Source organism: Gossypium raimondii, chromosome 6 (genome assembly GCF_025698545.1).
Source record: "Gossypium raimondii isolate GPD5lz chromosome 6, ASM2569854v1, whole genome shotgun sequence".
In the NCBI taxonomy this organism is placed as follows: Eukaryota; Viridiplantae; Streptophyta; class Magnoliopsida; order Malvales; family Malvaceae; genus Gossypium; species Gossypium raimondii.
Genome location: NC_068570.1, coordinates 4,678,619 through 4,706,609, shown reverse-complemented (window position 1 = coordinate 4,706,609; position 27,991 = coordinate 4,678,619). Strand labels below are relative to the sequence as shown.

The window sequence follows — 27,991 nt, the reverse complement described above, 5'->3', positions numbered from 1 at the left end:
AAGATCTAGGAAAGTTGAGTTATTTTCTTGGCATAGAGGTTCGCTACACTTCTGAAGGGATGTTCCTGTCTCAGACAAAGTACATTCGAGACTTACTTCGAATAGTATCCATGGATAAATCGAATGGTTTGCCAACACCAATGATCACTACATGCCATCTGTCAGCTGCTGCAGGGAGTCCTGTTGAGGATGAGCATCAATACGGAAGCATTGTTGGTGCCTTACAATACGTAGTGATCACCAGACCTAACATAGCTTACTTAGTAAACAAGGTGTGTCAGTTCATGTATAAGCCATTGGACTTGCACTACAAAGCTGTCAAAAGGATATTGAGGTATTTATAAGGGACACTGAACTATGGCTTGAAATTCACTTGAGCTTCCAAGTTTTTGCTTGAAGGATATTCAGATGCTAGCTGGGGTTTGGATGTTCTTGGAGGGAATCTGATTTCTTGGAGCTCAAGAAAACAACAAGTGGTCTCTAGATCTATAGTAGAGGCTGAATACAGGAGTATTGCTCATGTAGCTGCAGAAATGGTGTGGATTCAATCCTTATTAACTGAGTTGTGTGCTTCAGTTTCAAACAAGGGAATGATATGGTGTGACAGCTCCGCTGCATTTGCAGTAGCAGAGAATCCTGTTATGCACTCCAAATTCAAGCACGTTGAATTGGATGTGTTCTTTGTCAGAGAGAATGTGGTAGCTGGGATGCTCCAAGTAGGACATGTTCCTGCTTCCAATCAGATTGCGGATATATTAACCAAACCGTTGTCTGCAGCAGTGTTCACTAGATTTCAAGATCAGCTTCGAGTTGTTGACATGAATTTGTAGGTTTAGGTGAAGAAGAAAGTGAATAAGTATGAGGTATATCAGGAGTAAATAAATATTCAGTTAGTTACTGTTAGTATGATTATTTACAAAACTGTTAGTAAAGGTAGTTAACTAACTATCATCATCTTTGTATTAAATGCATGTAATGTTTGGAAAGAATTAATGCAGTATCACAATCAATTCTTCAGAGTTTATTGAATCTTAGCATGCTCCACCAGTAGATCAACCCAAGCAGGAGGCTGTTGAAATAAATGAATGCCCAGAGGTAGATCCCTGGCGAATTTGGCCATGGCAGCAGCCGTAGAATTGGCACCTCGCACCACATACTGCGCATCCACTTGCCATTTTCGAGATAGCAAGCTTTGAATCATCAACAAGAGTGATTGAATCTCGCCTAGTAGCAAACTTAAGAAGGTCAACAACAGCTTGATTATTGCTCTCCACCACTAACCTACAAATGTCGGCTTCCCAAGATACTCCTAACCCGTCATATACAGCCCACAACTCAACCATTAAAACTAAACAACATCCGATGTTACGGCTAAAGCCAGTAATCCATCATCCCATAGAATCTCGAATCCACCTGCCTCTAATCGCAGCACCAGTTATTTGGTTGACCCCTCCATCTGTGTTTAGTTTGTACCACCCCTCCAATGGCCAACACCACCTCACATGCACAGTGGTCTGGTTAGCAATCGAAATTTTTAAAATTATTTTAGCCTAAGCCAAACTACTAGACACAATATCAGCAACGCTGTGACTTGCATTACAAAAAATAAATTGATTACGAGATGTCCAAATCTTCCATACCAGAACACTAAACATAATCTCCCAGCAAACCCCTCTAAACATCACATCCTTCACATTCCAAAGGTTCCCCACTAACCAAGAATCAATAGGAACCAAATAGAAAACATCCTCCAAGTACACTAGGACTACCGATTGCCATATCACTCTTTTAGATGGACAGTCCCTTATACTGTGAGTTGTCGTCTCCATATTGTGACCACAAATGGCGCAAGAACTATTATCGGACATACGACGCTTGCAACATTCCAAGTTAGTCATCAATATCCAATTATTTTTAAGAGTAATTAAATTGAAGATAACATCTACTTAGGGGATTATTTTGAAATGAAATTAAAGATAATATACAATTATTGTAATTAAAGTGAAGATAATATTTGCTGAGAGATTATCTTGAAAAGTTTAAATACATCAACTTCTACTACTTGACTAATATAAATAAGATGACATCCTCCTTGAAGATTGAATTGAATTTGTGAATTTATCTTGTTAACTTGAAACATATTTAAAGTTTATTTACTATGTTATTTTTCACTTATTTTTGAGTGATAATTTTTTATTGGATAGAGTGATTGAGTGGAAAATGAGTAAATAAAATTGCATAACTTTGACGTTGCATGAGCTTGAATAGATTGAGTTGATTATTTTAGATATAATATAGTACAAATATAATTGTTACTAGATTTTGTACCTTGTATAAGTTGTGAATTTAGTACATGTATTTTAATTTGGTCAATTTCAAGATTTGTATTTTAAAATTTGAAAATTTTAACCCTAATCAAATAATAGTAATTAAATTCATTAAATTATGTTATTTTAAAATTTTTGTTAATTTTATCTTGATTCTATATAAAATTATAAAAACAATTTTTTAAAAATTTTAAAAAATTACATATAAAAGTTCAAAATCTATAAATGTAAAAAAATTCAAAAAATTGGAAGACATGGTCACCCAACTATGCCTTCGTTCTTGTTTTGGTCACCCACTTTTAAATTGATGATGGAAATTCTTTTCTTTTTCTAACTAATATAATAACACATTTAGTCCTCAATACTTGCATGTTCTATCAATTTGATTCTAATTCTAAATAATTCAATAAATTTAACCCTTCATATTTACAAATTCTATCAATTTGATTATCAAACTTTCTAACCAAAGCTTTCAACTTTTAAAACAGAGACATTCCATATCTACAAATTTGTAAACCCAAAAAACACTTCTCTCAACTACAAATTAATAATATACTTATATTTAGCAAATTTGTAGTGATTTTGCCAACTTGTTCATGGCATGGAATGCGTCTAATTAAAAAGCTGAAAGCTTTGGTTAGGAAGTTTGAGGATCAAATTGATAGATTATGTAAGTATTGATGACTAAATGTGTTATTATACCATTTAGAAAAAGGTTTTTTTATTATCAATTTAACGATGGGTGACCAAAACAGGAACAAATTTAAACATTAGTACATAAATTGAAAATTTTTAAAGTTGGGTTACCAAAACAGGAACACGAGCATAGTTGGGTGGCCATTTGTATAATTTACCCAAATTCTAACATCTTGTGATATCCCTAACTTACTACTGAGTCAGGAATAATACCAAGTAGGGTTAGGCATACTTGAGAATTTTAGAACTAGATAAAATAGAAATTAAAGTATAGGGGCAAAAGTAAGAAAATTAAAAATTTGAAATGATTGCATTGAATTGAAGGAAAAAGGAGGAATGACTAGAATTGAAAATTTATCAAAATAAAGTATGATTCATGGATGGTATTATAGGAAAGTTGGAGGATTAAATGGTAATTAATCAAATAAGATAATTATGGAAAATGTAATAATTAAGGACTAAAATGTGTAAAAATATGATTGGTGGGTCATTTTGATAATTATCATTTTAATTATTAAATTAATTAAATATTTTTATTAGAAAAGTTGAAAAAGATGAAGAAATCATTCGTCTTTCTCCTACATCTCATGCCAACTCCATTTCTCCATCTTTTCAAATTTTATTTTTGTTACAAATAGGTCTTTTCCACTATTTTTAAGCCTTTTAAGCTTAATTTCTCCAGCTTCTTTCATGAATACTTAGCGAAATCAATAGAGAAGCCTAATATTTACCATAATTTCATGAAAATAGTAGTAATAGTTGTCTTGGAGGAGAGAGAAAAATAAGAACTAGGGTTTGATTATAAGTGATCAAGGTAAGTATGATAAGTTTCTTCATGAAAGCCATGTTAGTTTCATTTGAATTGAATAGATATGTTATTTGATTATGATTTTAATAAGTAAATGTTATATGTTTTGATATGAAAATGAAAAAAAAGAGAAGAAAAGTGAAGGATTAGTTGGTGATAAAGGCAAGGAAGTAGCTAAGGAGCGAAGAAAGAAGAAAATGTTTCATCCAAGCATTGGTTGTAAGTATTTCAAGAATTTTACTTATTTAATTCTAATCTAAGAATAAATTATGTTAAAATAGTTAAATTAATTAAAATATGTTAGTATTATTTGCAAAAAAAAGTAGTGAAATATAGTTTGAATTTTAATTATGTGATGAATTGATTTAATATATTGAAATAATAGTAAAAAGGATTAAAATGTGAAGTTTGTAAAATGGTTATGAAAATTGAATTTCTGATAAATTGGAATGTGAATGAAGTATAAATAATTAATGAATGTATGAGTAGTGAAAGTGGGGTTGAATTACAAAGTATAATGAAAATTATAATAATAAGGACTAAATTGTAAAAAGTGAAAATTTTAAATTGTTTCATTTGAATGAGTAGATGGGATGGAGTAAATGTATTAAAAGTCCACATAGACGAGATAAGAACTAGTAGGATATGAATGGCATACCATTAGGAAATCTTATGTATGCAAATGAAAGTGGCACTTCGGTGCAATACTACGACTATCTGTATATCCTATATGTTCTATTTAGTTTACACTAGGCTATACCAATGAAACATGGCAAGAGAAAATTTTCAATGGATCCGGTAAGTGATTTAAGCCTTGTGAATTGATCTTTATTTATTAGTATTGGCTTTATGAAATTATACATATTCTAACATTAATTATACTTTAAATAGAAAGTTTATTTCTTGTAGTACTTACTAAGTTGTCACAAGCTTAACACATTAATTTCTAACGCGTAGGTAAAGGTTAGACTTGAAGTGCTAGAGTGGAGAATCGATGCCAACTCATCTCATCATATCCCAAGCTTGGAAGAAAGTATGGTTCGAATATTTTGGTACTAGTTATGACATGTATAGGTAAAGTCTAGTTGTGAATATAAGTCTTTTGGTGGACCTATTGGTAGAACTTGAAACTCTTTGCTTATTTTATAAACTTAGCCTTAATTAAATGAGTTTATGATGAATTATGTGAATCTTGAGTTTGGAATTGAACTAATATGAATGATTTGTTTATTGAATTGGCCGTATATGATGTTTGAACAGGGTTTTAGGTGATGAAAATTGAAATAATGAAAAATTCATGAAAACAAAGTGCACGTCGCGACGACATAAGATAGTAAGTGACGTCGCAATGTGGAACCCCAATATTGTGACGTTAGCCTGAAACTTTAGAAATTTTATAATTTAGTCCCTGATCAATCTTAGACTATTAAAAGGGATGTCTAAAGCTCGTACAAAATTTAGGCATTAGTTTGAATTGTGCTAGAAATGTGTAGTGATCCTAATAACTCGAATGAATGATAAAATGAATTGAAATTAAACTGTCGTTGCTTTAGCAACAAATGTAACATTCTGATATTTTGACCTGACGATTGGGTCGGGTATGAGGGTGTTACATATCTATACTTATTATTTAAGCTCTTGATTAAGTTGGTATCACTCTCAATCGGGTTTGAACCCCAAATTAATTACATTAGTAAAATATTAATTTACCACTCAACTAAAGTATTATGTTATTATTTTTGTACAGTCTAATTTTATTATGCACATTTTATTACTTCCATCACTTGTTTATATTAATAATATATTTAATTAAGCTAATGTCACAAATTAACTCGAACTGCCTATTTTTTTGTAATTTTAATATCGTAAATATTTCATGTATTAATTTTAAGTAATATATTAATGCAAGTTTTATACATGCATGCGTAATAATAGTATTTGTAGTATTCTATTATATTCATCATATCACCATACGACATCAAAAGCTATGGAATCGAAATGCATTGAAAATCAGAGCATGGGATGTGGGTGTGGGTCCACTCCATGCAGAGAAGTCCCCTCTCGACGCTCCAAGTCTCCAATAAAATGTTTAAAAGTCTGCCACATGGTTGCTGACGCTCCCCAACCTCTCTACTGTCTTCTCACCTTCACACTTCAACTGTTTCTTACATGTTCGCTGACGCCATACAAATGAACAAATTTGGTTTAAATCCAGAGTATTCGCATACTTTGTAGAAGTAACAATTTTTTAATTTTCTGTTGTCTGGTTATAAAGTAAAAATGCCGGGTTCTCACACCAGAAAAAATGCAAAAAAGAAAGAAAGACTTGGGCAGCAAGCAAAGCCAAATTCAACCCATATTTTGCATGGACCACCGACACAGCAGCCTATAAATTCCCAAGCAATTAGCTCCTCAGATCCTAATCGTAACAAGTCTTGCTTCTCCTCTACTCAACCCTTAACTACTTCCATGAACAACAAGTATTAATCCTTTCTTTTTGGCGATGGCAACGTATGGAGTTGGTTTAGCAGAAGCTTACGTTATGCGATCTTTACATAAGGAGAAAATGAAGAAGATGGACAAGCAACAGGCGTCAAAGAGTGAGGAGGAGGAGGAGGAGAATAATAACAAAATGGTTTTTGATGATGAAATGAAAATGCCTGCTTCTTGTTTCTCCTGGGTTTCTAAGAAAACCCATTTTGCTAGGGTTTCTGATGCTTCCGGAAAACCAAACGTAGGATGACAAACAGTGTCTTGAGGGCCTTGTTTGTATTTTTATTATATAAGCTTTGGCCAAAGGAAATGCCTTTTAGCTTGTTAAACTAAGGAATTTTAGACAAAGCTTGGGATTGCTTTGCTGGGATTCTTGCTTGTATCAATAAAAGAAAGATACTTGCAAATTTTGCTTATTTATTCTTTTGTACCATAGATTTAGCACATATTAATTCATTTCTAAACTACTAACTTTATAGATTAGTGAAAGGCAGCTACCTTTTAATTTGTAATGACTTAAAAAGAGGATGAAAACCTAATGTCAAAGTAATTAAGGTGAAAGAAAATTATAAATATGATTGTGAAGATGAGATCATACAAAGCATAGCATGTTGGCAATCAAAAATATCTGTTCATGTGATGTGGGCAACTCCACAAGACTAAAAAGTAATACATACTATCATATCACAAGCTAATCCAACTTTTTTCCTTGTGGGGAAGATTTTAACTTTGGGGTGCACGTGCTTCTTGGGGCCTATCACGTGCTTGTAAGGGTCTATCACGTGTGTGCCACATAATGTCATGAAAACTCTAATTGACATTTTATATTGGAATATTTGTGTATATGTATGTAAATATATCTTGAGGGCCTTAAAGGAGAACAAAGTCATGTGCATAAGGCCACTGAATATGACCCCACAACGACAAATTTCCATGCCACAATTCATGCACTCCTTGCTCCATGAACCAACTTAATCATGCACTCAATAGTCTTTGGCTGCGACTTGTATGCAATTGCAACCATTGAATAGGGCTTGTTCTTTCAAAGTTTTATTTAACTGTTGAATACAAAATTTAAAATGACATAAGTGACTTTATTGAAATCCAAATCCACGCTTCAGTTTACTTCTAAATAGTAGACCCATTTTGTAGATAAATTCATGCTCTTAGGCATATAAGACATTATAGTCTATCTCCAAATTCTCCTCTAGACTACCTTAAATCTAGGCTTTCCTTATAGCACTAAAGGGGACAAGCTAGCATCCATTTTCATAAATGAAGCAACTTTTAGTAGAAATAGGGTTGTGAATTAGATAAATTTAATTAAAAAATATTTAAATTTTATAAAAGTAAAATAAAAAAATTCCGATTCAATTGATTCAATCGATTTAATATTATTTTTTAGATGAATACTTTAACGATTTCTATTTCAAATTGATTTAACCGGTCGATTTAATTTGATTCAAACATCGTGAATTTTGAGCGAAAAATAGAACTTGAAAATTTAATATTGTGGATTAAATCACAGTTAAAAGTTACATGATTCCATCCTTAATAACTTTTACCTTTTAACTTTGTTTTATGAAATAAAGGGATAATTAAATGCTAAAGTTATAGATAGATTTTAATTCAATGTGCAATGTTATGTTATATGTGAATTTTATTTTGTGCAATATTATACATGCAATTTTAATTAGATTCATTTTTACAAACCACTAATAACATTATTAAATTAGCACCATTTTATAATGATATATTACATACACAAACAATTATATTAATCCAAGATGAAAATAAATGTGTGTATTCATTTTTTAAATATGTATAATTGAATCAAAATTAAAGTTTCATGTATACACATGGACCACAATTCAAATTTCATGTGTATAATTACACTAAATCAAACTTCATGTATCAAATTACATATTAAACCGAAGTTCATATATAAATTTAATGTTCATAGAAAAAGGGAGAAAACTAAATTAGTGTTGAGCTACAAGGCAGAACATGTGAAGCTACATTTGTAAAATTAAAAGATTAAGACTGCTATTAGATGCACTTTTACCTCCATTTTTGGTTCAATTGTAGCTGTATTTGAATCCAAACACATATCTTATCGTTGTTTCTAATTTCACCGCTATAATATTCAATCTCACCGCCATTACTGTTTTTAATATCACCGAAGCTAAACGCACCACCCATCTAAATTAAACCTAAATATTTTTTTTGTTATTCTTAAATGCAAAAATTAATATAAAGTCAAGTTATAAATTGGGAAAGTTTAGGAAATAAATAAATAAATAAATTCCCAACCATATTGAATTATTCAAGGTGGTCCAATGGGGGACTTCAATTCAAGGCATCAAATTGAATTGAATTATTAATGGTCCAGCTGTATCTTAAATGGCAATCACTCATTGGTTATTCAATTGCTAATCCCTCTAATCATAATAAACATATCGTAACTAAACACTAATTAATTTGATTATTAAATCATAATAAATAATTAGCAAACAAGCTTTGGCGGGATGTCACTTTTCTTACACTAATGCAAATCAAAGCCCTTCATTTCGAAATCTGAAAACTCCTATTTTACCTGTAAATAAAGCCTCCATTTCACCTAATGAATTCTCTTCTTAACCTTAAAACATTTTTATTATTTCCTTCGCAAAAAAAACCCAACATTTTCCCCTTATTTACGCCAACTACGACACACACACACTCTCTCCCAAAAATCCCACCCAACAAAAAGTTTTCAACTTACAAAACACCCACACATCACCAAAAACAACTCATCAATTCAAAAGAATTGTTTTTTTTTTAATAAAAAAACACAACCCTTTCCCTGTCTCTTTCAAATTTTGATTTCATTTTTTGTGGGTTTTTAGTTTCCTCTTATTCATTGTAATCAGTATGAAAAATGGAACCTTCCCTGTAAAGATTTATCTGCTATTTCTTCCAGCTTAAGCACCTACCGATCCGCTACTGGGTACCTAACTTCATTGCTACACGCCATTATTTTATTGATTTTGTTTTTCTTTAGTGTTTAAATGGATTTTAAATGTTAATTTTTTTTACTGGATTATTGTTTCCATGTGCATTTATTGACGTCTTCTCACTTGGGTCGGGTCAGTTTCTTTCTTTTACTGTGACAAATCTGGGTTCTTTTGTTTTTCTTTGATGTTTTCTTAAAAGGAAAGAAAAATAGTGGTATTTTGAGATTTTGTTATAGGTGCTATTCTTTTTTCTTATTTTGGGTGTGGCATTTGGTTTTGGATTCTCTTTTACTCTATTCCTTTTTCCTTTTGTGTCAGTCTTTCTGAAGCTGGACATTTGCATCTTTGTTTCTATTGAAGTGTGTGAAGTGCCATTTTCTCTTCTTTGCTTCTTTTGTCTTTCTTTTTAGCTTAAAAAATTTGAAATTCACCGTCTTCTATTTCTCAATAAAAAAGGGTTTGGATCCGAGAATTTGAAGCCAGCATTTTGAAGTTTGCTTCTGGGGTTTTGCATTTTTGAAAAATTTTGCCTTCCTTTCAACAAGGTATGGTCGGGAATTAGCGATTTTCTCTAATTTGGCTTTTAGTTCAAATATCCTCTTTACACATTTTTGGATCTTGTGTTGGTTTCTGACGAAATGGTGAAGTCAATCTCGGTAGATCAGATCATTGAAATAAGCAGAGTTTAAGTCTCCCTCCCCCAACCCCTCTAGATTTTAGCTTGGGGTTTAGTTTAATTTGGGTTTCTGTTTACTAAACATAAACCTTGATCTGAATGGACCTTTTATGTAGTTGGGGGGTTAAAAAAAAAAATCCTTTTGTTTGCTCTTACATTGTTTTTCTCCTAATTATGTTACTGTCTTGGTGAGGTACACTTCCTCAAGGGATTTTAATCCTTGCAGTAGGCTCTGGATTCGAAACACGATATCCTTGCACTTGAACTAGTTTTAACTGGTCTCAGCTATCTATATGGAAATGATGGTCCTTTTTGGTTGCAGGGGCAGTTTAATCAAAGGGGGGGGATTGGTATGTCAATAGAGCTGGTGATTAATTGATTTGCTGGTAATGTCGAGGATCCCTAAGTGGAAGATCGAGAAGACGAAAATAAAAGTTGTATTTCGGTTACAATTCCATGCTACACATGTAAGTTGCACTTTGCATTTGTGGAAATTTCTGGCACTGTCTTTTCCATTTGAAGTTAATGTCTTATTGAACTCGTTAGACACAAGATCATATTATAAGTCGATGAATTGGCATAGTAGAAATTATTTAACAATGAATGTGAACCAAATTGTACAATGTAGCTTGTTAAGGTGAATCAAAACATCAATGACATGCATTGATTGTATAATTTCAGTTATAATGTATGAATTTTCTAAGATGCTCACATAGATTGTGATTTTATCTTTTATCTTACCTCTACCATGCGATTATGATTTCATGTAAATTGCTTGCATTTGTTGGAAGTATGTATTTTCAATGCAAAAGTATTACTTTTGAGTCTTTGGCTCATGTATGTAGTTAGAGAGTTTTAGGCCAACCTTTTCCGCACTTAAAACAATTTATTCCGTTTCCCGAGGAAAAACTAGATCAGGAAGTTTACAAAAATGGGTGTAGATTGTTTGAAGCCCAAGAGTTTTAGAAGGTCAACTGCTCAAGAGATTAATTTTTTATGCAGTAGTGTGTTTAGTCTTTTCCAGAACCTGTTGCTTGAATGCAGATTGCATACTGTAACCTATAAAGTACCCACCTATGGGTTCAGTATCATCATATCTATGAGGTTGTCAATTGTTTTGCTCCCGCAATTGTCACATAATGATCCATGTCAAAAGATGTGACAAGATTTTATGTTGACGGTCACAAGATTTTACCATGGAAGCAATTCACCCATTGTGACAACTTATGGAGAGGTTTAGAGGGTCAAAGCAAGATTTATGTATGATTTTTATTGATTTAAAGAAATCTATGGTAAAGTGCTGAGGGCCATTCTTTGGTAGGTTTTGAACAAGAAGGGAGTTCCTCAAATGTACAAAATATGTATGAGGGTGTAGTCATGGATGTAAGAACTTGTGGTGGATTGACAGATGAATTTCTAATCATGATAGGGGTGCAACAAGGATCAATGTCGAGCCATTTTCTCTTTGCCATAGTAGTGAAGAGATGATCAACTAGACTTCTGTTTCTAATCATGAGTTCATACTCTTTATTTCAGTAGTCTATTTGTGATTGTCCATCTTTCATCACTGGAAAGCATAAATTGATGCATCCTTCATCTTGATTGCTGCAATGACCACATGCTATGTATACTTTTCTGAAAAATTCAGATTCCACAAAATGGATGGGATAAACTGTATATATCCTTCATTCCTGCTGATTCTGGTAAAGCAACTGCAAAGACAACCAAAGCAAATGTGAGAAATGGAACTTGCAAATGGGCTGATCCAATCTATGAGACCACGAGGCTTCTCCAAGACATCAAAACTAAACAATTTGATGAGAAACTCTATAAGCTTGTTGTGGCAATGGTAAGATTATAATCCTTACACTCCAATTGCACAACTTAACCACAAAGACAGACACTCTTAGTATGACCTAAACGTGAATTGCGAATTTCCCAGATCTATAGACAGTTTATTCCGGACCTCTAATTGCAGCAGAACAGATCTTTGTTTTCCGTCTCATTTCAACTGAGTTTAACTGTCTTTCTCCTTAATCTATTTGGCATCAGGGTTCCTCTCGGTCTGGCCTTCTTGGCGAGGCTACGATCAACCTTGCTGATTATGCTGATGCCTCAAAGCCTTCTGTTGTTCCACTGCCACTTATTGGCTGTGATTCTGGAGCTATATTACATGTAAGGACTTTTGCAATTTTCAAAACATTCATGGTGTATATTTTTTAATTGCTTGTTGGATTTCTTGGGTCATGCATACGGGTAGATGCTAAAATATTTTTGTGTAGCTTCCTCTATAATGTGTGTGGAACTCTTTCCTAATTGTTGTTGAAGTTTCTTCTCTGTTACTAGAGACTTGATTTTGTTCTTGTGCCTAAATAATATTTGTATCCAATGACAGGTCACAGTACAACTGCTAACCTCTAAAACTGGTTTCAGGTATTTATTGCAAACATTTAAACTTATTGCTTCAGCTAATTTCAAACTGCTTATCTGTAACTATGCTTGGTCTCAGAGAATTTGAACAGCAACGGGAACTTAGGGAGAGGGGATTGCAGGTTGGGTCAGACCAGAATGGTCCTGATCAGTCTTCTTCTGGAAAAGTATCAGTTTCTGAGGATATCGTCAACAGTAATACGGTTAAGGTTAAGTCTTTGATTTCTTTTGGATTCCTAGATATTATCATGTGTTCTATATTGTAGTTAAGGTTCTTTGCTTTTGTTTCATACTTCCTTTTTGAGCTTTTTGCACATATACTTACAAAAGCACATTCTTTGTTGGAGATGTATGATTGGTCATAGTTGTTCTTCACTTACTATAATTAAGGCATCTCTACTCTTGAAAAAAAATGGTTATTTTAAGGTCTAAGAGATCACTTATTAATGAAAAGTGTTGGCATCTATTTCCTGGTTGAATTCAGAAGAATATTAATCATGGAGATCATGCCAAATTGAGTTTGTTGTTACCAAGAAATTCATTAATATTTCCATAGGTTTTTATGGCTTTGCTGTAGAAACCACCAAAGAGGCTGTGTTGTGAGTCAGTGTGAAAATGTTATTGAGAAGTCAAGATGATTAAATGAGTCTGAAGATGAGTAATATTCATATTATAAAGATCCTCAGCAGTCCCATGCTACAATACCAATATGCAACAAGTACTCGATGTATCTTTAAATATACTTTTTCTTCTTTTTCTTTTGGGGTGAAATTTTGGGTGTTCAAGTTATGTGAAAATCTATATTGTAGGCTCTTCAGTTGTTGCAAGCTTCTTATGAATGAGCAATACGTGATTTCCTGTTGTCTTCTGTTCTTAGGAGATAATCTAATCTTTTACCTTTTGTTCTGTACATAGGTCAATCCGAGGGTTAGATTTAAAGAAAAATCTAAAGAACACTCATCGCTTGAAGAAGATGTTGGCTTGAATGAAGACTATGGAGACTCAGCTGTTGGGTTTGATGGTTCTTCTAATACATCAGAAAGTTTATATGCAGAGAAGCATGATACTTCCAGTACTCATGAAATTGACAGCATAAAGAGTACAGTCTCTGGTGATTTGACAGGCCTAGGTCATAGCCCTCAGCAAGAGAAAGGAGATCCTTCAGATCATCGGTTTTTGGCACAGGGGACTAACAATTGGGTTCATGGCTGGAGTTCAGACCATTCTGGGGATAATGACTTAACCGTTGTCTACGAAGAAAATAGCAGACTTAGAGGATGCTTGGAAGTGGCAGAGTCATCTATTCAGGAACTTAAGAGGGAAGTAAGCTTGTTACAAAATCATGCTAGTCAAATAGGTGCTGAAACTGAGAAGTTTGCTCAGCAACTTGTAACGGAGATTTCTTCAGGAGAAAGGTTGGAAAAAGAGGTTTCTGCTTTAAAATTAGAGTGCTCGAGGTTGAAAGATGACCTTGAGCGGATGTCGAGTTCTACACTGTACCCTTCTCTAACCAGCAAAGAAGCCATTAAGAAAGACCAGGATCACTTACTTCAAGACTTAGAGGTCATATTCTCAAAGGGGCTTTTAGTTATGGAAGAAAAGATAAGGGAGCTTCAAAACAAGGCATGTCTGAATTACCATGAAAGAGACCAAAGGTTCCTTCAAGCAGACTTGGAGGCATTGTTTGGCATCCTGCAAGATCTCAAACAGGGAACTCAAAAAGAAATTTTTATTCTTAGGTCAGTACCATCCGACAGATGCAACATGAAGAGTACCAGAGAAATGAGTTTAACTAATTCTTTTATACCGGCAACTAGTTTTGATGCAGAACTTTATCAACCAGAACCAGGCATGGTACCTTGTATTACTGTGCCTGGCCTTGTGTCACATGAACCTGATTCTATTAGTACTTCTAATGCAATGAAAAGCAAAATCTTTGAACTTCTGAGAGAGTTGGATGAATCAAAAGCTGAGTGGGAAAGCCTTGCAAAGAAAATGGACCAGATGGAGTGCTACTATGAAGCTCTTGTTCAGGAGCTTGAGGAAAACCAAAGACAGATGATGGCAGAATTGCAGAGTCTCAGAAATGAGCATTCTACTTGCTTGTATAGGGTGCAATCTGCTAACGCTGAGATGGAGGCTATGCGCCAAGATATGAATGAACAAGTCTTGAGGTTTGCTGAAGAAAAACAAGATTTGGAATCTCTAAGCAAGGAACTGGAAAGAAGGGCTATTATTGCAGAAGCAGCACTGAAAAGGGCACGCCTTAATTATTCAATTGCGGTGGGCCAGTTGCAAAAGGATCTTGAGCTGCTTTCTTCTCAGGTTATGTCTGTGTTTGAGACAAATGAGAATCTTATCAGGCAAGCTTTTGTAGATTCTTCACAGACAAACTCTCGAGGATACTCAGAGATGGTGCGGAACCATGGGCTGGATTCAGAAGAATTCCAACCCACCAAGCCCTTGCATTCTCAAAATCAGTATGTAGGGGTGAAGAAACAACATTTGGGTGGAGATATTCTTTTAGAAGACTTGAAAAGATCCCTCCATTTGCAGGAAACCCTTTATCAGAAGGTTGAAGAAGAAGTTTGTGAAATGCATTATCAGAATGTATACTTGGATGTGTTTTCAAACACTCTACAAGATACTTTGCTTGAAGCAAGTGATGAAATGAAAACAATGAAAGAGAAAATGGATGGGCTTACATGGAAATTGGAACTTTCTGTTGAGTCCAAGGAGTTATTGATGCAAAGGCTGCAGACAGCTACCGATGATGTTCATTCCCTTAATGAGTACAAGGCTACTTGCATTGCCAAGTATAATGACTTGGCTTTGGAGAAACAAGCTTTGGAAGCAAATGTGGAAAATGTTACCCATGAAAATCATCTTCTCTCTGAGAAGGTAACTGAACTGGAGTGCCACTTGATGGAGTACCAAAGTTACAAGAGCAAATTTGATGCCTGTGTCATGGAGAAAACTGAGTTGGCTAATTTATTGAAGGAAGGAACTCTGGAAAATGATAATCTTAGAAACAATAACTCTTCTTTGCAGGATGAGTTGAGAATGATCAAAACTGAGTTTGATGAATTGAACCTTGTGAAGGAAAAGCTGCAAAATACTGTTGACTTTCTGCGAAACAAGTTTCTTAACTTATTGTCATCCTATGGTAAGTTTTTTGATGAACCATCCCTCTCAAGTGACTTGGTTTGTCAGGATAGAGAATCCATGGACTTGACATCTGTCATTGTCGAGGTAGAAGAGGCCCAGAATAATGCATATGAAAAATTTCTTCATCTCTTGGAGGAAAAGAAAGATCTGATGGATGAAAGAGACAAGGCTCAGGTGTCTTTAAGTGCGGTAGAATCAGAGATGGTGCTAATGAAACAGAAGTTTGAACGTGATATACAATCCATGGTTGATAAAATGGATTTGTCCAATGTGGTTGTAGAAAAGCTTCAGTTAGAAATTGAAGCTGTTACTGAAAAGCTCAAGGATAGCTCTGAAGTTGAAACCTATGCACAGCGGCAGAGAGATCTTTTATCTGATCTTCAGCATTTTGAAGCAGAGCTGCAAGAACTTACTTCTAAGAATAAGGAGATTGCTGAAGAACTGTTGGTTTTAGAGTCTGTTAATGAAGATCTGGGAAGCAGTAAGTTGATTGTGGCTGAACTTGTTGAAGAAAACAAAACGTTGGTGCAATCTTTACAGGATAAATCTGAGGAGGCAGCCGAGCTTGCTTTTGAGCTTAATGGTTTGAAAGAAAGTTTGCATTCTGTGCATGATGAGCTGCAAGCAGAAAGAAGCACCAAAAATAATTTAGAGAGTATGGTTACAGACCTTACTTCCCAAATGAATGAGAAGCACCATCAGTTGTTGCAATTTGATCAGCAGAATTCTGAACTGGCCCATCTTAAGCAAATGTTATTGGACCTAGAATCAGAGAAATCTAGAGTTTGCAGTCTTTTACAGCAGTATGACGAGTGCCTCAATAATGCTAGCAAAGAGTCTTCCACTATTACTTCTCTGGAATCTGAGTTGTCTGAAATGCATGAACTTTCAGTAGCTGCAGGTGTTAGCCTCATTTTCTTAAGAACTCAATATGAAACCTGGACCACTGACCTTGTTTGTCAACTTTCCAGCTCTGAAAGACACCTTGGGGAGCTTCAAGAGAAGCATCTTAATTTTGAGAGTATACTTAATGATTGTCTTGCTCGTGAAGCACATTGCATTGAAGAAAATAGAAGATTATCGGTGAGTCTGGACTCCCTAAAATCAGAGTTAGAAGCTTCCATGGCTGAAAACAAGGTGCTTCTCAATAAAAATAGCTCTGCAATATCTGAGCTTCAGGATTACAGAAGTAGGATTGAAAAAATTGAGTTTGCATTCTTTGAGGATAAACATCAGCATGCTCTTGAAGTTGAAAGGCTGAAGCACTTACTAGGTGGTTCCCAAGAAGAGATTGATGATCTGATGATATTGAAGGAAGGACTGGAACTCAATGTCTTAGTACTCAAAGCTAAATTGGATGAACAAAGCACTCAGATAAGCTTACTGGTAGGGCGTAAGGATGAGGTGCTGCTGCTGCAGAATCAGTGTAATGAGCTTTCTCAAAGGCTTTCTGAACAGATTTTGAAGACTGAAGAGTTCAAGAACTTGTCCATTCATTTGAAGGAGCTCAAAGATAAGGCTGATGCGGAGTCCATCCAGGCTCGGGAGAAGAGGGAATCTGAAGCACCACCAACTGCTATGCAAGAGTCCTTACGAATTGCATTTATCAAAGAACAGTATGAAACACGGCTGCAAGAACTAAAGCACCAGTTGGCTATCTCCAAAAAGCATAGTGAGGAAATGCTATGGAAATTACAAGATGCCATTGATGAGATTGAGAATAGAAAGAAATCAGAAGCTTCCCATTTAAAGAAAATTGAAGAACTGGGTGTTAAGATCTTGGAATTGGAGGCTGAGTTACAGTCGTTGGTTTTAGACAAGCGTGAAAAAATGAGGGCTTATGATCTGATGAAAGCTGAATTGGATTGCTCAATGATAAGCCTTGAATGCTGCAAGGAAGAAAAAGAGAAACTTGAAGCTTCTTTGCAAGAATGCAAGGAGGAAAAATCTAGAATCTCAGTTGAACTTAGCATAGTGAAAGAATTGCTTGAGGCATCCACATCAACCATGAATGTTCAGAAGGAAAAAGATGGCAAACTGAAAGATGGTTGCTTCTCTGATGAGCTGGTTGTCAATAATGCTCTAACTAGGGACATTGATCTTAAATATTTGGACCAAGATACTCCCAAAAACTCCAAAGATGCAGATGATGGAAGTGACTGTACAAGTGCACCCACAAATTCGCAACTTGAGCAGGTAACTGTTATAACTTTGCTTGGGATATCTTTCACTATTCTTGATTCAATTGGCAATTCTCAGTTTTTGAATGAACTATATTACTATAATATTTATGTGGCATATGATTCTATTGTGTTGCATATATTTGTTTTTCACTATCTTAGATTTAATGATGTAATTTAAGCATTTGGTATGTTGATTATCAACTTAATGTGAATGCTAAGTATGCCTTTCTAAGAAACAAATGAAAATGCATTTGGTCCTAAGGATACAATTGCATTATTTTTACTTTGATGTTATCTAGACCTGTCCACAGGCTAGGCCTTAGGTTTAGTAGCTTCGTCAAAGTTGTTAATCTTTAAGGTCTCCCTTTCAGTTCTTCTGATAAGCTCTCTTGCATTTTTTGCTTTAGACTGTATGTTAACTGGTTAAAAAGTTTTTTTCGATTTTCAAATTTATCCTATTCCTTTATCAAGAGTCTTGGATGAAGGTTTCTTTGAAGAAAATGTTATCTATTCATTTATCCTTCCTCTACTGTGTGACTCTTCTATTTACATAATGAAATTTCTTTATAGTGATGATTTACTTAATTGTTTATCAGGATCTTATATCTAATGATACACATGAAGTTCACAGTCTGGCACTTGTCAACCAATGCAACTTGCCAAACAGTGATGCAATGCATCTAGCTTTAATCAATGATCGTTTTAAAGCTCAAAGCTTAAGATCTAGCATGGACCACCTAACTAGTGAGGTATGTTTATTGTCAAAGCATAAGGTGCCAGTTAGTGATGATCTCACTTGAATTCAATTGCAATTTCTTCTTACATTGTTGAGCTAGGGAATCATTACATTTGTGGCATAAAATTTCTTTAGGATAATACCTAGTAATGGTGATTAATTTACTCTTCTTTCTTTTTCTTTTTATGCTTTTAGCTGGAAAGGATGAAAAATGAGAATCTGGTTCTTTCAAAAGATGCTCATCATTTCGACACCAAGTTTCCAGGTTTACAGCAAGAATTAATGCAGTTAGATAAGGTGGATCAATATGGACCTCTTCCATAAAACTTTGATAAAGTAATTCAATCAGGTTCTCACTTTTTGCCCATGCACAGGTGAATGAAGAACTGGGAAGCATATTTCCTATGTTTAATGAATATTCAGAAACTGGAAATGCATTAGAACGAGTACTTGCATTGGAACTTGAGCTTGCGGAGGCATTGCAAACAAAGAAGTCAAGCATCCTTTTTCAGAGGTATACTTGTGTTTTAGAAAATAACACTAGCCTGCTTTTCTGAGACAACCTTTTTGATTAAGGGAAACAACTTGCTTTGACCTTGAAGGTCACTTCAAGAAAATTTCTGTGGCTTGCATGTTTAAAGTACTAACCCTAGCTGAGGAAAGGAAACATCAAAGAATATTTGACATAATATTTTCTTGTGCTGCAGCTCTTTCCTGAAACAACACAATGATGAGGAAGCAGTGTTCAAAAGTTTCAGGGACATCAATGAACTGATCAAAGACATGTTGGAGATAAAGGGCAGATATGGAGCTGTAGAGACTGAACTAAAAGAGATGCATGAACGATACTCTCAGCTAAGCCTTCAATTTGCAGAGGTTGAAGGAGAGAGACAAAAACTAATGATGACTCTCAAGAATGTTCGGGCATTGAGGAAAGGTCAAAACTTAATTCGCTCCTCATCAGCTTCTCCTGGGGACCATTCCTGAGCCACAAGAACAAGCATGGCACTGGATGTCCTCAAAATGACCCCTTACAGGATTAAGTTAATGCCTGCTGCTCCTTATCATTAAATTATTAAATTTCCTAAGACTTCACTGGCTATAGCTATTGCAGGGTTCAAGTTTGCCAAGCTTGGTACACAATGTTCAAAAGCACAGCAGCTGTATTTTATGTAAATAAATATAAATTTCCCAGCCTCTGTAACGGGTTTAACAGTATCATAAGGTATAGATAGATGCAACACTTCGACCTTTTTCCCCTGGTCATAGTGATTTAATTCTTCTATTGTATAGTGAAATTCTTTATTGACAACTATTTTCACTTCATTACTAGCAGCAGTTATTCAATATTTGTGTCACACCTTCTGCTTCCTTTTACTGCATACCTGCCCTTTTCTTTGTTGAATTTCTGCTTGACCTTGCGTTCTTCACTAGGCTTTTCTCAAGCCTTTCTGGTTTCAATCAACCTTGTTTTAACATGGGAAAGTTCATTGTAATGATGCTAAATCTAAGGTCTACTCTACTCCATGTATAATGGAAAAAAAAAGATCATTGTAAACAATCAAACATGGTTATCCACTGTGCAGGAGACAAGGATTTACATTTTCAAAGCAGTATCAACAAAAAAACAAAAAAAAAAATAATTTCTCCTATAAATTTCACTTTTTAATCTTTTTCTGATCCATAATCAACTAAACTTCAAATTGAACACTTCTTGTCTTTTACCCTTTTTTTTTCAGAAGCAACAAAGGAAATGCAAGATATTCCAGTAAAACCAAATCATACTACTTTTTCTGTTTATGTTTCTGCAGCCATCAGAATAAGCCTCAAACATGTAAAGATGAAGGATTGCAATCAGAACAAATCTAACAGGAATGCATTGAAGAAACCAGTATCGGATCTGATTAAGCAGCTACAATATTGTGCATGAACAGCTACTTTTCTTTGGAGAATCATCCTGTTGTTTCTCTGGATAAAATGTGGGGAATTAGTAATTAAGGCACATCAAGCAAAGTTCATAATGCAAATATGGTGCTAAACAACATATATTTGAACCCCGGTTTTCCAATTTCCAACAGCTATGGGTGCTCAGAGACAAGAATAGGAAAACAAAGATGGATCATGTGGAAATGAACTAAAAGAACCCTAATTTTTCACCTATAAGCAAAAACTTTGTGGAACTTTTGGCATGCAGAAGAGGAGGAATAGGATCAAAATGTTAAGGTTACTTATGGAATGATAGCTGCTGAAAGTATATTGAAGAAAACGTTCACCAGGGGGCAGCATACTATATTGGTGATTTAGTTGGTCGATTGTAATAATGGTTAAAAGAAGGCATATTGTGTCATATCCCTCAAGCTACTTTCATGTGCAATGAATCAAATAGATATGCTGGGGATTTACCATTGATTTTGTCTGACAAAGGAAGGCGCAGAACGACATGCATTGTAATTACACCTCCTGGAAGTTCACCAACTGGAAGTGTGGACTCAGCAAGTGTCTTGTTGTTTTCAAGTATCTTTCCAGCATTAATTAGCTTCACATCCTGTATTGTCTTTGGGCAATTTTCTTTGTCTGTGAAACAAAAAAGAGTGATTTCATATGAAAACAGAGGTCGAGTATATACCATATCACAGTGTTATAACCTATGTTACCCGGACTTCTATATGAGTTTGTACACATTAGAACGTTTGTACGAGTGTATAATAATCCTTCAAACATATGAAAAACTACGAAAACTGAACAAATTAGTATTCGATACATATGACACACCATATAATAACAAAAAGAACACTAGAATTCAGATATAAAGCAAAGTGCAGGAGGGTTAAAAGCAACATATATAGTACCTATATACACTAAAAACTGTGACTGTCTTCATTATAGGAGGCAAAACTGAGTGAAAGACTGTTACTAGTAACTAAGTTTGGTCCAATCATCTAATTCTATTTTGAAAATTTAGATTACAAAAAGGAATCTGTGAAACCATAGGCGTAATGGAATGGCAGAGTGGGGCATGCTTTAACTTTTGTCAGCCTCAATTAGAACAGTCAAAATAAGAACAACAGTGTTATTGATCTAAATTCAGGTGCCTTTGAGTTCCACTGGCCTGGATCCAAGAATAGAAAAGGTAAAAAAAGAAAAAAAAACCTTCACCCATTTTTTGTCACCTAAGATGAAAAATAGCTATTGTGCAACCATGGAAAAGAGTTGAATCAAATGAACAAATTTGGAAGCATATATTATATTGATGTTGAAACAAGGAATAATATATAATTAAACAGGTAAAAAAAATGGAAAAGTTAGGGTAACCTTTAGGCCACTGAGCAAGTATTTTCTCTTTGAGAGATGCAATAGTTGTATCTGGAGTATACTTGGTTGGACCAATATCTGTTCCATCTGCAAGCCTGAATTTGAGTTCCACTAAATCTTCACCAGCCATAGATGAAATCTCTCACCAAATAATCTCTCCTCAAACTCTCATACTAATCTCTAAAACCAAAATCCCAGATTTTTTTTTTGTCAAATAGATTGAATTCAACTGTTCAATATAAAAGCTCTTTTCTTTTTTCTGTGACAACTGAAATTTGCTTTTTGTAAAGGAAAACCAACATTACAGAAGAAGCTATGAATAACCCAGATTTTGTTTGTGCAAAATTCACTGCAAAAAGTTAATTACTTGGAGCTTGAGGAGATTTCAAACTCCAAGAGAGAAAAAAAAGCAGTATTTTTAGTGATTTAAAATCAATCTAAGAGCTGGATTGATGAGAGAGAGAGAGAGAGAGGGGTTTGCAAATTGAAGAAGAAAGAGGAGAATGAAAGCACCCAAATAGGAACTTTTCAACTGAGATTATTGCCTGAATCTAACCGAAAATCTAATGATATGGAAAGTGACGCATTTTACATTGTCAGTCATGAATAACCCATCTAGTTAAAAGCTCCATTAAAATAATGTATGCAATTTGATGGATACAACAAAATCATCTGTTTGAATGGGTTGACATGTTTTTTACACTTACATATTATTCAATTTTTAATTTACAATTACTTGAATTCTAATATAATATTATTTGAAGATTTTTGGTTGTTTGAGTAAAAGATTCATATTAAGAAAGAAATTTTTATACCATATAATTATAATTAAAAGGTTAGTATTTATGCACAGTGAAATAGGGCCTTCCAATTATTCTTTTTGAGAATTCAACAAGGATAAATTTTATGAGGTGAAGATTTTTGTAGTTAAATTTGTCATAGAGTATTGATCATGATAAAAACATTATCAACCCAATAGAGGAGAGTTATTTATTAAAATTAATTACAGATACATCAATAATTTCATCTTACCACCGCCATTGTCAGGTTGCTTTGACAACAAAATTCGATCAATTAATTGAACTATCAAAGATTCCTGAACATTCCATTGCATCCATGATTCACGGAAAATTAGGTCTTAAATGACCAATCCTTTTCCTCATCATCTCAAAATTCAAATTTACAGTTAATATCACATTATTTTATTTTTGACAAAAATTTTTAAGAACGATTCTCGATAAATCAAACTATACACTTACCATGGTAATTGTTATATATGCACAATATCACAACCATAAACTGAAAGTAAAAGCATCGAAAACAACACTAAATTAAATTAAAATTAAGAGAAACTAAACTAAGCTTGCTAGAAACTAGTAAAGATTACTGCCAAAGCCACAACTTTTAGAAATAACAAAGATAATTTTTATTTGTGTATAATAATTCAATAGGTGATGTCTAAACACAGTCTAAAAGAAATGCGAGTGTGTTGATGGTGGAGATGGTCCTCCGATGAGAGAGGCGAAGATTGGGATTGGTCTTATTTAGTTGTCAATCTTCAATTTGTATGTAGGTCTCTTTTGAGTCTTGTCTTTCTTTGATCAATTATCCTACCACAATCTCACATCCAATCCTATCTATTTTCATGAATTTGTTGTTTTCCCAACAATTCTAAAAGGTAAAACAAGAGAATTCTAAAACTGATTATACATAATTTATTGATAGGGGCTAAAAGGTGCCTTCAACAACAAAATCTCAACTATTTTGTCAAGAAAATAAGTCTTCTTTTACTACTGTTAGGTTTTCTTTAAAAAATATTAATGGAAAAATTTAATGATTTTATTTGGATCAGGACAAAATTGAGATAATTTGTAAATATTAAGAGTTAACTTCTTTTTAATCATGATCAAATTGGTAAAATGTATAATCGTTGAGAGGTAAATCTATTACTATACCAACTTTAGAACTGCCACGTTATCTCTCCGTCACAAAATTAAGGTCAATTAAAGGAATTGGAAAAAATTACACAATTAATTGAGTGATCATTTTGTACTTTTTATAGTTTAATGACCAAAAATAAAATTTAAGTATAATTGTGTGAGCTGCCTTATAATTTTAAAAAAAGTAAGATAATTTTTTTTGAATAATCTCATTATAGGTTTTTGATTATATTTGCTCTTTTTGACGCAATGCTTAGTCCCTCCCCAACCCATAAATAGGAGGATAATGCGCTTTAGCGCACTCAAACCAAGTCTTCCTGTATTGACAATAATACTTATGTCAATCGAGCTAAGACTCAATCGGCGTAAAAAAAAATTAGAGATGAAAAAGTGAGGAAATTGTAAATAATTTTTTTAAAAAAGAAAGATATTATTACAGTTGGATTTTGCATGACATGCAACTTAGTGGGTATACAAACTTACTCAATGTCATCTAACATGTTGAACACAAGAAAAGAAGATGATATTTGTTGAAGGGAATTTTAAAACATGAAAACAACAAAAAAATGAAGAGTGAAATTCTATGAAAATGAAAGGAAATGGTTACAAATTCTGAATTTTAATCCTGTAATTTATTGACAAAGAATTTTAATAATATTATAAAAGAAAATGGAAGTGATGAGTGGGAATCATGTTTTCTCACATTCTTAGTAAAGTCTGTTTTTTGTGAATTCTAAAATTGCAAGTTGAGCACTCACATATCAACAAAGTACCACTCATCTCAAGACTTAAATATTCCCTTGTAGATTTTTCCTTTAATAAAATAAGAAGTAATTGAAGTCTATTATTTAATATTATTATTATATGCAAAGAAAGATAGTAATCATCTACCTATATTAAAAAAACTAAAAATTATAAATTATAAATGCATTATTGATGTGGGTGTATTGGGTAAGCTTATTGGTTTGGGTTATTTTATTTTATTAAACCCTATTTTATTTTTCATTTAAGATATTCGAGGATTACATTAAACTCCAACTAAAGCAAATATTAAAAGAACTAGGTAATTGGTGAACTGGCTTTTTTTGTGATGGGGACATTAAAACATTAGCATTATTTTTGAACAAGCCTTATCTGATTGTGTTAGCAGGAGGACCACCAGCAATAGTTGACTAATAATTAACTAGGTTGGCACAAATATTCATGTTGATTCACTGCCATGAAACATTACCAATTTTTTCATGTAACAATTACAGCAATTTGATGCCCATCAACTTTGAGACTACCAGGAAAACTCCAAAAACGGAAAGATTTAAAGTTCAAACTAATAATAATTAATATAAGGGACAAAGAATCATTATCATTAAGATATGCATAAGTTGCCTAATGGGGAACCTAAACTCCATTTGCAGACAAAGATTCTTTTTTGTAAGCCTTTTTAAAATTCAACCCATGTTTTATTAAATTGGGTAATTAGGAGTTGGGTATTTTTAAAAGAAGAATTGAATTCGAATCTTATGGTAGTACAACACGTTTCAAGATACCTAAATAAAACCAACCATAAGATTGAATTACAATGAAAATTCCATATGCCAGCTAGTTAGACCAAATTATACCATCCAAATCGTGACCACTTCAGGTTGAATCTGTCAATGAGAGAGCTGAAAACAGCTTTAAAAATAATCAATTTGCAGGGGTATTTTATCTAAACAAACCAATTATTCAGGTTAGCATCATAATGGACAACATAAGGATCATAATGCCAATAGCTAGTTGCCAGCAACAAGCAGCAGATAATGAAATTTCCAGGCAAATTAGATGGAATCTGTTTTCACCACCCCAATTCTTTTTCCAGTGATATAACTGCTTATTTTTCTACAAACAAATTGTTACCATTTTTAAGGGTTAAATCATTTTTTAGAACTTGAACTTGGTGACTATTTTCACATTGAAACTTGAACTTGACAATTATTTTTATATTGAGGCTTCAAAACCTTAAATTTCAGTCTCCAATGTGAAAAGAATTGCCAAATTTAGTATTGAACTTGGAAAAAAGATTTAAGCTTAAATATGAAAACAATTGTCTAATTCAAACCTAAATATAAAATAATTGCTAAATTTAAAGTGTAACTTAAAAAATATTTAAACCCCAATATTAAAATAATTTCCAAATTCAAACTTCAAATAAAAATTTAACCCAAGTTTTAAAAAAAAGTCCCATCATTTTGTCCCCACAATTAATTTTCAATACTTTATAAATTTTTACATGAAATTCAAGCTTTTAGCCAAACTAGTATTGCACTAATAGACTCATAATTACCACCAAAAGCTTGCAATTGCAGATGACCAGTAAAAAAAATGATAATGAAATGAGTGAGATTTATCAAGATTACATGAAACAGTATTTGACATTTGGTAGGTATATAGGATGGAGGTCCACCACTAAGGAAGATTTAGTTCAGTGGAACTATGAAAATGAGGAGAATATATTTGACAAAGTAATAATAATAATAATAATAAATCACCACCATAAGCTATAGAGAATATGACAAAAAATTCAACACCACTAAAGCAAAAAATAAAAATAAAAATTAGGAACTAGTAGAAACGATGAAAAGAGTTCCATGTTGTTGGCTGAAATTGGGGAAAAGTTAAGTGTAGATCTGCCATAGCCATGACCTTCGGAATCTTAACATCACCATTACTCAAAAACATAACTAATCTTGTACGGTGTGGATCGTATTTTCGGCCGAACAGATGGTGATGTCACAATGAGAAGTTTCCCAATGTTGCGATGATAGACGATATCACGACGACACGAATGAGGATGTTGCAACATGGCGACGTGTTTCCCACAAACACCGTGTTTCTTCTTCCAGTGATATTTTAGTATGATTAGACCTCTAATCTTAGCCTATTTAAAAGGACCTTGTATCCCTATTTTGAGAGGCCAATTAAAAAGCAATTAAAGATGTAGTCGTAGATGAGTTTTAGTAAGAGTTTTCGTGGTAACTATGTAGAGAATTTTGTACCCCTTTTGAGAGAAATCTAAGAGAATTAGAGCTTTGTTTTTAGGGTTTGAGTTTGTACGTTTAGTACATTTAGGTTTATTTTCTCCATGTTATATTCTCGTTTGTTTACTCATTTAAAAGTCAAAACCCACTTTGTCCGTGGTTTTTATACTCTCCGTACGAGTTTTTCACGTAAAATTTGTGTGTTTTTACTAACTCGTTGTTTATACGGGTCGATCTCCAACAAACCTTATAATTTTTTTTCAAATATCAAACCCTTAAAATAAATTAAGAAAATCGTATTATTTATCAAACTAGTACATTTTTTTCTAATAAAGAATGCCTCGTCATAACTTTTTTAGGTGTTTTTTTTCTCTAAAATATTATATAAAAAAATTGTCTTCACATAATCGGCTTTAGACCTAATTTAGGAATACTTCTCAAAAGTACTTTTAAGACAAAAACACTTTTGAAACAAAAACATCTAAACAAGCTGCTTTTGAAAGAATAAATGTTTCTCCTAAGTAAAAATTAGCCCAAAAACACTCTTTTTTAGTTTTCCTCCAAAATGTTATTTTTAAATCACCTTTAAAAATATTCTTAAACTAGACATTAGTTGAATTAGCCGCGCATATTAATTTGAATCAATTTTAGATCTTATCTATTTTTGTTTATTTTTCTTTTGTGATTTACTCTAAATTTTAATTATGGGTATCTGATTTTATTAAAAAAAATTTGTGGTGAGTTCAGTACATATAATTGATAATTATAAAATTTATATTAAACCAATGAATGCCATTGAGACTCAGCCATCCACCCCACAAAGCAACACCATCATGGTCCCTAGCCACAAAGCCCTCCCCCCCCCCCTCCCCTTCCCCCTCCCCTTAATTATTAAACCATTTATCATACAAGTTGAAGTCAATATTCTTAATTTATGAGATATTACTCCTAGAGCTGAGCTGAGTAAGAAAATTGAAAATCTATTTGAATTGTAATGTTGGGTTTATTATTAAATTTGTGTGATTATTATTTAAATTTATTCAGTTTGATTTGGTTTTTAATTTATAAAATAAAATAAAAATTACGATTATCCGAACCAAGCATAATTTTACTTTTTATTTAAATTATAATTTTTTATAATATAAAAAATATTTTTATACACAAACTAGTACCACTAACTATTTTTAAAAAATCAATAAACCGAAACCATCT

At 33.4% G+C, this 27,991-nt stretch overlaps 2 protein-coding genes across 4 annotated transcripts; one reads left to right on the top strand and one right to left on the bottom strand.

Annotated features, from left to right (window-relative positions):
• Nucleotides 1-9,043: 9,043 nt before the first annotated feature.
• LOC105772805 (uncharacterized) lies at nt 9,044-19,860 on the top strand. Of its 3 annotated transcripts, XM_012594261.2 has the most exons (12): nt 9,044-9,313; nt 9,777-9,865; nt 10,319-10,463; nt 11,645-11,845; nt 12,049-12,171; nt 12,392-12,429; nt 12,506-12,635; nt 13,342-17,790; nt 18,374-18,526; nt 18,709-18,810; nt 18,888-19,027; nt 19,221-19,860. In XM_012594261.2, the coding sequence occupies exons 3-12, from the start codon at nt 10,386-10,388 to the stop codon at nt 19,498-19,500; spliced, it is 5,694 nt and encodes a 1,897-aa protein (XP_012449715.2). In that variant the 5' UTR covers nt 9,044-9,313; nt 9,777-9,865; nt 10,319-10,385; the 3' UTR covers nt 19,501-19,860. The 3 variants fall into 3 exon arrangements, with proteins under 3 accessions (XP_012449715.2, XP_012449716.2, XP_012449714.2); XM_012594262.2 differs by lacking the exon at nt 9,777-9,865; XM_012594260.2 differs by lacking the exon at nt 9,044-9,313 and having other exon boundaries at nt 9,479-9,865.
• A 184-nt stretch (nt 19,861-20,044) lies between these two features.
• LOC105772806 (membrane-anchored ubiquitin-fold protein 6) lies at nt 20,045-22,353 on the bottom strand. The gene is made up of 3 exons (XM_012594263.2): nt 21,826-22,353; nt 20,917-21,087; nt 20,045-20,481 (listed from the first exon to the last, which is right to left on the bottom strand). Exons 1-3 carry the CDS (start codon nt 21,953-21,955, stop codon nt 20,426-20,428), a joined length of 357 nt encoding a protein of 118 aa, XP_012449717.2. The 5' UTR covers nt 21,956-22,353; the 3' UTR covers nt 20,045-20,425.
• Nucleotides 22,354-27,991: the final 5,638 nt, after the last annotated feature.